Below are 13,712 nucleotides of genomic sequence, written 5' to 3'. Positions count from 1 at the left end.
AGAAGAGCAGAGTTGATGACTGAGTTCGTTTGATGACTGAATGTTTTATTTTGTGGGAAAAATCAAGAGCATTTCCTTGCTTTAGCACAGCTGTCTTTAGACAGTTTGTTTGACAGGAAATGGTACATTGGACTGAAAATGAAACTGTGTGGTCAGCGAATGGTTAGACTCATAATGAGTATCAAACAGCATAAAATCCTTGAGGTACTGTAAATAACTGCATTAATATGAGCAATACTAAAACTGTGGCTGAAATCACTCATTTGCTTTCTGGAGTTTCATGGTGAGCATGGAGTTGAACTGGTTTTTCAATATCATCCCCCAACATGGGACATCTCTGCATAAACATGTCATTATCTCTGTATTATACATAGTAAAGGTACAGCACATACAGCAAGTAAATGTGGTATAAGCAGTGGGCGACCCGTCATCCAGGGCAGGAGGGGGCAGAGCCCCACCTGTTATTAAGCAATTAAAAAAATGTTTTGTCATTCATTCATTCATGTCACAGAGTTAATAAAGCAGCCTACAAACATGGTTTGTTTCTTGAGTAAGGCAGCTCCAAAATGCAAGTATTTCAGCCTAGTTCAGTGCTTTCTGTGGTGGAGGGGCAGCCAGAGGAATATACAGAGCGTAGGCATTGACAATGTTCTCTAGTTGCGCCGTGATTGGCTCAGTGTTCTGTCACTCATGGGGACACTACGTCGCTGCAGAATCTACAGGGAGAGCTAGGCAGTTCTAGCCCCCTTGGGTGCTGCCATAGATTTACATTAGAAGTGCCCATCCAAGAAGGCTCAAGGTCATTGGCCACAGATAAAATTCTGTTAAATCATGTTATAGCTTTGATTGAACTGATGTTACGTTCAAAATCTTAGCTAGTTGCTAGACAAGCAGTTATCATCATGAATCATTTCGACAATGTACGGTCAAATCCTTTTCATATGAAGATAAATTATAGATAAAAGGTATTGGTGCTAAACAGCCATTGGACATAAACATTATACAACAAGTCGGAAATCGCAAATTCAACGAGTGGTTGGGAAGGAATCAGTGGCTAACTGCAAGTGTTGCAAAGCAATCCCTGTTTTGCTTCCCCTGCCTGCTATTCAGTGGACAGGGTGTATGGTCCAAGTCTGGGTTTAAGGATTTAAAACATCTGTCTGAAATTGTGTCTTTTCCAAGCTTAAAAGGATAAACATTCACTCGCAACACCATGGGCCAGAAAAGGTTGAATACATTGGCCATGCTGTCAATCCAGCATGACTTCTGCCGCATTCAAAACAACTGGAAACTCGGAACTGGGAAATCTCAGACTTCAGTGAGTTCAAGACAACTGGAAACTTAGAAAAAAAACATGCTCAGATTGGGAAAATACGTTTTGAACGGTCATCCAACCCGGAATTCCAAGCCGGGAACTAGAGTTCCGACCTGAAGATCACTGAAGTCATGATTCAACCTCGTTTTTTTCAGTGTTGCCAGTTGTCTTGAAAGCACCTTTGATTACAAAATTTTCCCACAAGAAGGAACACCGTGCCACCTTCCTGTTCAACTGAGCATAGCACAACAATCAACGGTGAGTCCAAAAACATCATGTATGCTTCTGCATAAATGAGCTCATGTGCTTTTCATCATGAGGAGGGGATACTATATAATGTTTTTCGGTCTGTAAACAGTGTTTGCCTGTGACTGGCTCTTCCCATTCAAATATTTGTTTTCAACAAAAAAAGTTGATATTGCAAGGGTCATTTTGTTTGCGCTGTCAGTGTGTCGGTATATTGTCTATGATTGTATTTTCCTTCCTTTTTAGACCACATAGGCCAAATAAAATACTTCAAATGCTAGGCTAACTGCATGTCTCGCACAATCTGAATTTCTGTTGGTGTCCATTTTGAAAGTGCTGAACTGAAAGGCTTACCTCGTCGCAGCTCGTTTGCTTGCACTTAGAATGAAGTGTTAATGATAAGAACAAACATTATGAGTTTACTGAACATCGATGTCATAATGTTTGTGTATGGTTCAAAATTCAACACTCATGTTGGAGTTCGTTACTATTAGAAGGACAATGAGGTTCTTATCGACTTACGCAAATCCACAAGGGGTGAGTAGACACCATATTTGTTTAAGAAAGTCAGCCATATCAGCTAAGTTTTTAAAAAGTCAGTAAATGGGGCTGAATGAACTGTTTCGCTGCCAGAAGAGGCTGCACTGATAGCCAGGTGTGGTAAGGATTCACTCCATGGTGCAGAAGCAAAGCTCTGCTGTCGGGACAGCTTTATGTCGGCCCTAACCGTTTGTGGGCACCGTTTGTCACCGTTATAGTGCAATTAATGTATTGTTTAGTGTTGTGTATCATTGTGGCTTTGCTGGCATGCATTAAAAAAAATTGTGGCATTTGCCCCACCAAGATTTACATGCTAAAATCGCCACTGGGTATAAGCACAATTATCAGTGGTTTGTTGTTATCAAAACAAATGTGAAATGTGTTAACATAGAAACGTAAAACATGTCCCTTGAGGTATCAGTAAATGTAACATGATTCAACTTTATCTGACAGAGTCAATGTGAGTGTACGTGCGTGCATGAGTCCTTTTGTGCTCTCAGTCCTTCGCACACAGTTTACAGTCTCAATGAGGAGCGTCAGCACAGTCCTGACAAGCTCCTTCTCTACGACCTCCTGGAGCAGGTCATCTGTGTGACCCTCTGACAGTTTATCCCCAGGGCCAGTTGAAGCTGCTAGACACTAAAAGGGGTCCAGGTCCCATCTCTGCTGAGCCAGGAGGGTGTTAGTGCTTGGGATGCTGGGATCCCCGGGCCTCCCTGTGAGCAGAAAGATAAAGCAGGGTATAGTTTACAATAGTTTATATTCTGTTCCATTCCATGTTGCAAGAGATATTTTGCTGTACCTACTACAGTTATCACTTACTAAGTAGTAACTGGATTTGTCAGTGTCTCGTATTTACTGTCAAAGGCAGTTTGGGACTTTCCTGATTCTAACTCGTTTTAACACGCAGTCTTAAAATACTATGCAATACCGTAAAGATTTAACCAAAAGATTGATGGGGAACTATTCTAAATATAAGGAATGACTAGTCCTATATTGAGAAACCACCCACATGACTTTACAACACGTAAAATCCCCCTGACACAAAAAGAGAAAGCGTGTCTGTGGGGGTGTTTTCACACGTAGCAGTTCGGATAGGTTTAGAATGTGCGCACACATGTTCTCACATGCTAAGTCAGTGTCACAAGATCATGAGTCAGAAAAACACCATCTCATTGATTCTTCTGGTCTCAACAGCATCTCTACACCTTTAGAAGTTACAGTACATCCTCTAGTCTCTCTCTCAGCAACCAACAAACAGTGGAAACTCTTTGTAGTAAACCTGAGACAGAAATGTGTGCAAATCAAGTAAGAACAACAGAAAAGTTACCTCTCCGTCTGCAATAGCCAAAGATGGCAGCAGCAATGACCATGGCCACTGTCAGTGATGTGCCCAATGCAATAGAAAGGGTGTCACATTTACTTTTACTATGCATTGCTGGTGGTAGGTCTATTTCATCTGTTAAGAAAAAAGATTGAGAGGCTAACAATGTTATTTTGCATCATCAAACATATATATTTGGCTGATCTAACACATAATACATAACAAGAAGTTGCAAATGGTCTCAGTGAGAAGTTCAAAACACAAACAAGCATTTTGGAAATAACCCGATATTACACCAGACAGGCCGGTGCGAACAGAACTTCCCCAAATCTTAACCAACAGTGAAATGTGAAATTTGGTTTTCATGGAAAGATGGATGCTCTTTATCTCCACCATCTCCATTGCCATCTTTAAAGCCTTTTCCCTCCCGCGTTGACGTAGAACTCCTACAAATGTGTTTTGTTGAATGGAAGGGTAAATATTACGCTTTGACACCATGATCATTGAGGAATGCACCCATTTATAGCACCTTTTAAATCAACAACACATCTACACTCAACGGTAAAATACATAAATAAATAGTGTAGGCCTCACCATAACCTCCTAGTTTCCATTACCTTGTGCAGTCAGTACAATGTCACGGAGTCTCATTTCTAGGGTATCGGTGTCAAGCAAGAGGTGTGAGGCCAGACATCACAAAGTGAAAATAAAAACAGGAGTTAACACATTTTGACGGGTACCTACATAAGGACTTGATAACGCATTTATAAGCAGTGCATAAGCAGCTTATTCATGTGTTATGTATGAGTTATGAATGTGTTATGAAGTCCTTATTGAGGTACCCTTCAAATAAAGGGTTATCAAACGTGATCAAAATTCACGTCATACCTGGGATGTCAAACCTGGCTGATGGACCCTTTGGAACTTCCCCTTCCTCCACCAAGGCACAGGTGTAGTTGTTTTTGTCAGAGGATTTCACTGTTATCGTGCTAGTGACTTGGAACAGCTGGTCTGGAGTTCTAACAGTGGTGTCATTGGACTTTATGTTCCCGAGACTCCTGTCTTTCCAGGTCATAGTGGCCAGAGGATAGCCCTCAGACTCACAGACCAGCTCTACCTCATCTCCCCGACGTCTCTTCATGCTTTTAACAATAGTTTTATAGGAGGCTAAAAGATAGATGATCGTAAAAACTTTACTATGCAACAACATGAACATAGAGTGTAATTACAGCATTACTACTTAGTTTTACGAGCAACTTAAAGTGTTACCACAATTATTTTAAAAGTTCCTTAATGTTTCTTACTCAATACTGAAAGACTGGAAATTAGAATTAGCCTAGAGTAATGTTCTGTTACACTGACAGATTCACGACTGACCTTTAACAGTCAAAGTTGTCTGTTTGTAATCAGCTCCCGCCATTTCCACGAGGCATTGGTAGGTCCCAGAGTCATTGATCCTCAGCATGGACACCTCTAGCTTGGCCCACCCATTGGTCATCTCTTCTGTCACCAATCGTACCCTGCCACGGTACTGGGGATTCTGGGAAGTGAGGTCTTCCTGTCTGTTCTCCAGCCTGTACACCTCCACAACTGGAGGAGGCCAGATGCGATGCCATATCACTGACAAGTCTGGGCCCTGGCCCCCAGGTTGGAACCTGCAACCCATGGTGACTACACCGCGGAACTCTGCCACGTGGAATGGACTGTCCACCTCCACTGTGAACAAGGCTGTGTGGAAAGAGAGAACAAGAGTTGTGTGTGTGTGTGGGGGGTGGGGTTCTATGAACTAAACAAACAAAAAACTTAAAAAAGGTGGCCCTGAGTCTCTATTGTATTGTATTTTATTAAGTACTTAAAAACATCAATAACATACCTGCAAGAGTGGGCCATAAGATTACTTGTAAAACCAAAAGAAAGGCCTGCTCCATTCTAACTAAAGAGAGAAAACATTTGAAATGTTGCAACCACAACCTTTTGTAAGTGGAATTATGAGTCAGTCTATTTAAATAGAACACACCAAAATGACTGTACAGATGTTGGACCTTAATTGGAGCCAGTTTGTTACAGCAGGAAAATAATCCTGCAGCAACAGGAAATGTGAAGTATTATGTGGATTGTAATGAATGGACATTTTTGTAGGGGTTGACACATTTTTCATTAGGGCAAATCAAGTCTGACATTTCAAAGTGGAAATTAAACTTTAGAAGCCTTTTAAAAACTGAAATACACTACAAGTTTTTATTTCCTGCTGAGCAGGAAAATGCTCAGCAACAAGAGTGATCAAATGAAGATCCTACATCTTTATAAGGCTGGTCTGAGCTTGTTCTCTAGCGAGTCAGCAACTGGTGATCCAAAGGAAAAAGAATATGGGCCTACAGTGCATTCAGAAAGTATTCAGACCACTTGACTTTTCCACATTTTGTTACGTTACAGCTTTATTCTAAAATTGATTAAATCATTTTTTCCCCTCATCAATCTATACACAATACCCCATAATGACAAACATCCCCACAGCATGATGCTGCCAACACCATGCTTTACTGTAGGGAGGGTGCCAGGTTCCTTCCAGACGTGATGCTTGGCATTGGTTTCATCAGACCAGAGAATCTTGTTTCTCATTGTCTGAGTCTTTTAGGTGCCTTTTGGCAAACTCCAAGTGGGCTGTCATGTGCCTTCCGTCTGGCCACTCTACCATAAAGGCCTGATTGGTGGAGTGCTGCAGAGATGGCTGTCTATCTGGAAGGTTCTCCCATCTCCACAAAGGAACTCTGGAGCTCTGTCAGAGTGACCATCGGGTTCTTGGTCACCTCCCTGACCAAGGCTCTTCTCCCCCGATTTGCTCAGTTTGTCAGGGCAACCAACTCTACGAAGAGTCTTGATGGTTCCAAACTTCTTCCATTTAAGGATGATGGAGGCCACTGTGTTCTTGGGGACCTTCAATGCAGCAGACATTTTTTGGTACCCTTCCCCGGATCTATGCCTCGACACGATCCTGTCTCAGAGCTCTACGGACAATTCCTTCAACCTCATGGCTTGGGTTTTTGCTCTTACATGCATTGTCAACTTTGGGAACTTATGTAGACTGGTGTGTGCCTTTCCAAATCATGTCCAATCAATGTAATTTTCCACAGGTGGACTCCAATCAAGTTGTCGAAACATTTCAAGGATGATCAATGGAAACAGGATACACCTGAGCTCAATTTCAAGTCTCATAGCAAAGGATCTGAATACTTAAGTAAATAAGGTATCTGTTTTTTATTTTTTAACATTTCTAAAAACCTGTGTTCACTTTGTCATTATGGGGTATTGTGTGTAGATTGATGAGGAAAATTGGTATTTAATCAATTTTAGAATAAGGCTATAACGTAACAAAATTTGTAAAAAGTCAAGGGGTCTGAATACTTTTTGAATACACTATATTTATGAATCTCTTGTTATGTTGCAAACATTTAATGCACAGTCATCATTCGAACTTGACAGACAACCTCATGATTAGACCATACTGGTATGAGTCAGCATGCCCGCACACACGCACACACACACTTGGTCAAGAATAGAGGATGAAAACAAATGGAACACATCAGGCTTAGTGAATTGCATAAATTCAACTTTTAAATCAATAAAATAAACCCACGTTCAAAAATATGTTGGGGTGTGCTGACATTCTAATTGTTATTTGTCCAATGATTTATTCTGCCTTTTGCTTGAACATATAATAAAACAATTGATAAAAAAATATTATATATATATATATAAAATCTGGATAAGAGATATAGTCGATTTGAAGACTATATCACAGCACAATAATATACCATGGAAAATATATATGTAGAAAAACATGAAAAAGATTTGTGCAGAGCAGAGGGGATATTGAAACTTAACAATAGTATTTCTGTATTTAACCTGAGAATAGTGGATTTTGGGAACGCCTTTGAGTAAAAGTCATCAAAAAATGTAATGGATTTAAAAAAAAAAGATACTAGACCATTATTAACCTACTTGCATACACTTAAAGATAACTTTAGAAGCATCTCAAGAAACTGCATAATCTACCACCACCTTTTAAAATAAAAGCAATTAAGCCAAATATGTTGGCATATAAACGAAATGAAGTTCAGCACTCACTAAATGCAGTACATGCAGTCTTCTACCTTAATAGAAGTATTTCTTGTTCCTTCAGAGGCTCTTTCATAATCATATCACAGCTGTAACATATATTGTTATGTAGAGCAGTATTTATATTCCTATCTACTTCCCGTACTGTAATTCTCCTCCCCCCAAGCCATGCAGTTTCCTGATAGTGACTGTGCATGTGAAATGCCTTCACTTTGGCTGGACACAAAGTTGGCGAGTTGCCTAGTAGTTGCTATGATCAAATCCCTTATTTCCTTTACAAGGAAAAATTCTGAATTTACAGTGATGGGGCAAGCCCAGCAGTCTACTATGAATAGCCTGAACAGGAAGTGAGCCAAAATAACCTATTACAAAGGAACACCCTGCCCAGACAATTTCGTTGTTTATTGCCAAAGTTACTAATTAACCTAAACTACAATATCCATACCGACCCTCCCTTTACAAATAAATCCTAATTGTATGAGACTGGAGATACATTTTCCTTGATATAAAACAGTAACACATTTTCCTTGATATAAAACAGTAACGTCTCAGCTCTCTAGTCACCATAGCAACACCCACCCATAGCACGCGCTCCAGCAGGTATATCTCACTGGTCAACCCCAAAGCCAATTCCTCCTTTGGCCGCCTTTCCTTCCAGTTCTCTGCTGCCAATGACTGGAACAAACTGCAAAAATCACTGAAGCTGGAGACCCATATCTCCCACACTAGCTGTCAGAGCAGCTCACAGATCACTGCACCTGTACATAGCCCATCTGTAAACAGCCCATCCAACTACCTCATCCCCATACTGTATTTATGTACTTATCTTGCTCCTTTGCACCCCAGTATCTCTACTTGCACATTAATCTTCTGCACATCTACCATCTCCAGTGTCTAATTGCTTTATTGTAATTACTTCGCCAACATGGCCTATTTATTGCATTACCTCCCTTATCTTACCTCAATTGCACTCACTGTATATATTTAATTTTTTTCTACTGTACTATTGACTGTGTTTGTTTATTCCATGTGTTACTGTGTTTTTGTATGTGTCGAACTGCTGTGCTTTATCTTGGCCAGGTCGCAGTTGTAAATGAGAACTTGTTCTCAACTAGCCTGCATTGTTAAATAAAGGTGAAATAAAAAAATAAATAATAAAATAAAATACACTGCTCAAAAAAATAAAGGGAACACTAAAATAACACATCCTAGATCTGAATGAATGAAATATTCTTATTAAATACTTTTTTCTTTACAATGTTGAATGTGCCGACAACAAAATCACACAAAAATGATCAATGGAAATCAAATGTATCAACCCATGGAGGTCTGGATTTGGAGTCACACTCAAAATTAAAGTGGAAAACCACACTACAGGCTGATCCAACTTTGATGTAATGTCCTTAAAACAAGTCAAAATGAGGCTCAGTAGTGTGTATGACCTCCCTACAATGCCTGGGCATGCTCCTGATGAGGTGGCGGATGGTCTCCTGAGGGATCTCCTCCCAGACCTGGACTAAAGCATCCGCCAACTCCTGGACAGTCTGTGGATGGACAGTTGGTGGATGGAGCGAGACATGATGTCCCAGATGTGCTCAATTGGATTCAGGTCTGGGGAACGGGCGGGCCAGTCCATAGCATCAATGCCTTCCTCTTGCAGGAACTGCTGACACACTCCAGCCACATGAGGTCTAGCATTGTCTTGCATTAGGAGGAACCCAGGGCCAACCGCACCAGCATATGGTCTCACAAGGGGTCTGAGGATCTCATATCGGTACCTAATGGCAGTCAGGCTACCTCTGGCAAGCACATGGAGGAAGCACAAAGAAATGCCACCACACACCATGACTGACCCACCGCCAAACCGGTCATGCTGGAGGATGTTGCAGGGAGCAGAACGTTCTCCACGGCGTCTCCAGACTCTCACGTCTGTCACATGTGCTCAGTGTGAACCTGATTTCATCTGTGAAGAGCACAGGGCGCCAGTGACGAATTTGCCAATCTTGGTGGTCTCTGGCAAATTAAAAACGTCCTGCACTGTGTTGGGCTGTAAGCACAACCCCCACCTGTGGACGTCATGCCCTCATACCACCCTCATGGAGTCTATTTCTGACCGTTTGAGCAGACACATGCACATTTGTGGCCTGCTGGAGGTCATTTTGCAGGGCTCTGGCAGTGCTCCTCCTTGCACAAAGGCGGAGGTAGCGGTCCTGCTGCTGGGTTGTTGCCCTCCTACGGCCTCCTCCACGTCTCCTGATGTACTGGCCTGTCTCCTGGTAGCGCCTCCATGCTCTGGACACTACGCTAACAGACACAGCAAACCTTCTTGCCACAGCTCGCATTGATATGCCATCCTGGATGAGCTGCACTACCTGAACCACTTGTGTGGGTTGTAGACTCCGTCTCATGCTACCACTAGAGTGAAAGCACCGGCAGCATTCAAAAGTGACCAGAACATCAGCCAGGAAGCATAGGAACTGAGAAGTGTTCTGTGGTCCCCACCTGCAGAACCACTCCTTTATTGGGGGTGTCTTGCTAATTGCCTATAATTTTAACCTGTTGTCTATTCCATTTGCACAACAGCATGTGAAATGTATTGTCAATCAGTGTTGCTTCCTAAGTGGACAGTTTGATTTCACAGAAGTGTGATTGACTTGGAGTTACATTGTGTTGTTTAAGTGTTCACCTTTATTTTTTTGAGCAGTGTATAATAGAATCTTTACTAGTGGGCGCCATTTCCTCAACCAAAGCTATCTGACTATCCCTATGAACCTTCCTCTATAGGAGGGCCCTGTTCTTATTATACCTCAGGTGGGCCATATCAAGCTATCTGCTTTAGTTTTTAGATGATCGATCTCTGTCAAGGGAGGAGCTGTTATTTATATATTGTGTATATGTATTTGAAAACATTAGTTTGTTGGCAGTGTCAATTCTTGCACACTTTTTCAAATTACTGTATGTGGCTGGACAGGCAAACGCCGCTGAGTATTAACCTGTAAACCAATCAAAACTCGTTTACTATCCCCGGTACTATCAAAGACAGTACAGTAAGAAGATGGACAGAAACGTCATTGACAGAAAAACTTTTAATAGTTGCCTCTCGTTGTGTTGTTGTTCTCTGGTGGCTAGCAAGCCAGTTAAAATGGTCCCTTTCCTAAATTAGCTATGTATAGGACAAGTAGTGTAAATCTAATACAGTCATCAAGGCGTAACCCACTGATTTCATTCATACTGCCAAATATGAAATTACACATTATCCCTATCAACAGTAGGATGAATGCAGTGCAGCCTACCTCAGACTGTCAGGATGTTCATTTTCTAGCTCACAAGCTACATTGATGATTTATTTGATAAATTCTTGTCTCTCACTATCTATTCAGCTCTCCTGTGTCCCGCTCCCAGAGATCAACCAAGTGCTATTCACCAAGCATGGGCTGATTCACTCACCTGTGAGGAGAACCATCCTACTGCAGTTTGAACTAGCCTTGCAGTCACTATTTAGGTATTAGGACCACATATGCATTTGCCTGTTGTCTTTTCTTTGTGGATTTTGTCTTTTTGCCTTTTAGAGTTGAAAAACACCCCCTACAGATACACGTGCTTGTTTGAGCATCTCAAAGACTAAATTCTATGTAGAATCAGTTTAACAGATGACAAAACAGATTATTTTACTATTGTAACATGCAGTGGGGAGAATTCTAATCTCCCTGTCAGGAGCACAGAGTTCTCATCTCTGGACCACACAAGCTTTAGATTGCATTATGCTAAGGCCCTTGTCTCTCTCTACATCAGTCAGCTACATTGGTGACCAGGGTGGGATCCTTTCGATATGCCTATGTGACCTGGGCATACAAAGAGAGAAGGGGGAATACTGAAGCATGCGTTGATGACAGTTCTAGTCTCCATCAGAGGCCCAGGCTTTTGGCATAAATGGTAAAGCTCTCATTCCTCGACTGCAATTTTGTAGGGTGGCAGGTAGCCTAGTGGTTAGAGTGTGGGGCCAGTAACCGAAAGGTTGCTAGATCGAATCCCCGAGCTGTTCTGCCCCTGAACAAGGCAGTTAACCCAGGCTGTCATTGGAAATAAGAATTTGTTCATAACTGACTTGCCTAGTTAAATAAGGCTTAAATAAAATACATTGTAAGATTTTGCCCTCCATGGCACTTGATTTACTGTGCATTTGGAGAGTATTCAGACCCCTTAAACTTTTCTACATTTTGTTTATTTATTAGGCTACATTATATTTAGATACTTAAAATACTGCCTGAGACACCTTTTGCTATTTGTCTCCGTACTCAAATGTATATGCATGTCTATTACATTATAGAACGGGTTGTTTGGATCCTGGATGCTGATTGGATGAGGATCGTTCCAAGCCTTGCTGTAACAGACAAACCTATGCCTGCTAACAGTTCCATCTAAAAATGAACACTGCACCTCCATAAGAATATCATGTTCATGTTGCTGTCCGAATCTTCTCTTGTATTTATCTCAACTCGCACATTATTTCTCCTTGCTTCTAGCCTAGCATTTTGTTCGGTACAGCAGGGGTTAATATAGGCCCTGCTGTCTGCCTGTCTGACCTCAAACAATGTTTCAATTTCAATCTCTGTAGTACCATAAATACGTGACAACTTTTTTCGCATCAACGTCATTATCATTGACATATCCAAGTAAATGCCAAGAGAAAAAAAGTTCAAACAAACGAAAATGTAGCTAGTGTACTGTCATTCCAGGTTCAATGTTTGACGTGACAGTTAGCCGAAGTTGGTTAACTAGCTAGCAAGTGACATAAACAAGTGACGAACAGTTATTTTGAATAGCAACCACAGAACAATGAGCCAGACATTTCACCGGGTGTATAAATGTGAAGCATTTGGTTGGCGTTTCCACTCACTATCATATATGGTGATGAGAGAAAGCCCAGTGGCCGGCAGCGGGAGAATATGCCAAAAGATGGATTTTGGCCGACATTCTGCAATTTTACGCAACGACGAAACATTTTATCTCCAAACAGTTTTCTGTTTCCAAAACTATAATCTGTAACAGAGTGGACTGCGTTTTGTAGACTTTACCCTTTGCTAAAGTTTCTAAAAATGGCGTTGTTTAGGAGCGCAAGGGCGAATTGAATTATTGCACACGCGCACTTCACAGAGTAGGCGAACCCGAGTGGAGATATTCAAATTGATGCTAGAACCCGCCAATAGGATCTCGCTAGGCTACCTGCCGCCCCATATTGGGCAGCTGCTATTTGAGAACTCATCTGGTTTAGGAATCAAACTCTGGTTATTTTATTGTAAGGCCCATTGTATAATTCTACAACTGTTTTTAGAGAAGTTTGTATTGCAAGGTATACTTTGTGTTCTGGGCTCCCGAGTGGCGCAGCAGTCTAAGGCACTGCATCTCAGTGCTAGAGGCTTCAATACAGACCTTGCTTCGATTCCAGGCTGTATTTTACAACCGGCCGTGATTGGGAGTCCCATGGGGTTGAGCACAATTGGCCCAGTGTCGTTAGGGTTTGGCCGGAGTAGGCTGTCATTGTAAATATTAATTGGTTCTTAATTATTTCTGGTTAAAAATGTGTACAGTAAACTATGCCATATGTATTGGCATAGTTAGGAATCTAGTTAGGAAAATGGCATAGCTGTCATTTTTAAACCTCCATTCTAGCCTACATGACACACACACATCGTTCTATCTACATGCTTTTATTTGGGTTTCTATGCAAAGTATATCATTCAATGTTTCTTTAAGCCTGCAGCTAGTTACTTGAAATAAGACAAAACATGATTAAAAATGTGAATTCACTGACAAGAGAGAGAGCTAGTTAATGAAATACAATGCAACATTGACATGTACAACAGCTGGCTAGTCAAACTACCATTGTCTAGCTTCATATACATTGGCTAAATGAAGTTACCGCTTCATGCGATCCAAGGCAATTCATATTGCATGATGAATATTTCAAGTGCACTCGAAAACAGATACAGTGGCAAGAAAAAGTATGTGAACCCCTTTGGAATTACCTGGATTTCTGCATGAATTGGTCATAAAATTGGATCTGATCTTCATCAATAACAATCATATTTTATGCAAAAAGCGATGCATCATGTTGCCTTCTCCTCCCTCCCCACGTTCGTGCGTTTGCCCGGTTCAATTCCGGACAGCATA

General features: G+C 41.3%; 1 protein-coding gene across 6 annotated transcripts; it reads right to left on the bottom strand.

Annotated features, from left to right (window-relative positions):
* Nucleotides 1–27: 27 nt before the first annotated feature.
* Nucleotides 28–13,681, bottom strand: LOC139408926 (programmed cell death 1 ligand 2-like). Of its 6 annotated transcripts, none has more exons than XM_071153390.1 (6): nt 12,439–12,639; nt 5,299–5,358; nt 4,803–5,153; nt 4,314–4,592; nt 3,432–3,560; nt 28–2,817 (listed from the first exon to the last, which is right to left on the bottom strand). In XM_071153390.1, exons 2-6 carry the CDS (start codon nt 5,351–5,353, stop codon nt 2,741–2,743), a joined length of 891 nt encoding a protein of 296 aa, XP_071009491.1. In that variant the 5' UTR covers nt 5,354–5,358; nt 12,439–12,639; the 3' UTR covers nt 28–2,740. The 6 variants fall into 6 exon arrangements, with proteins under 6 accessions (XP_071009491.1, XP_071009489.1, XP_071009492.1 ...); XM_071153388.1 differs by lacking the exon at nt 12,439–12,639 and adding an exon at nt 7,551–8,107; XM_071153391.1 differs by lacking the exon at nt 12,439–12,639 and adding an exon at nt 7,551–8,107 and having other exon boundaries at nt 5,299–5,354.
* Between the last annotated feature and the right edge of the window lie 31 nt (nt 13,682–13,712).

The sequence above is a fragment of the Oncorhynchus clarkii genome, chromosome 5 (assembly GCF_045791955.1).
Source record: "Oncorhynchus clarkii lewisi isolate Uvic-CL-2024 chromosome 5, UVic_Ocla_1.0, whole genome shotgun sequence".
Classification (NCBI taxonomy): domain Eukaryota; kingdom Metazoa; phylum Chordata; class Actinopteri; order Salmoniformes; family Salmonidae; genus Oncorhynchus; species Oncorhynchus clarkii.
The sequence above is the reverse complement of the archived record's forward strand: the minus strand, read 5'-3'. Positions and strand labels throughout refer to the sequence as shown.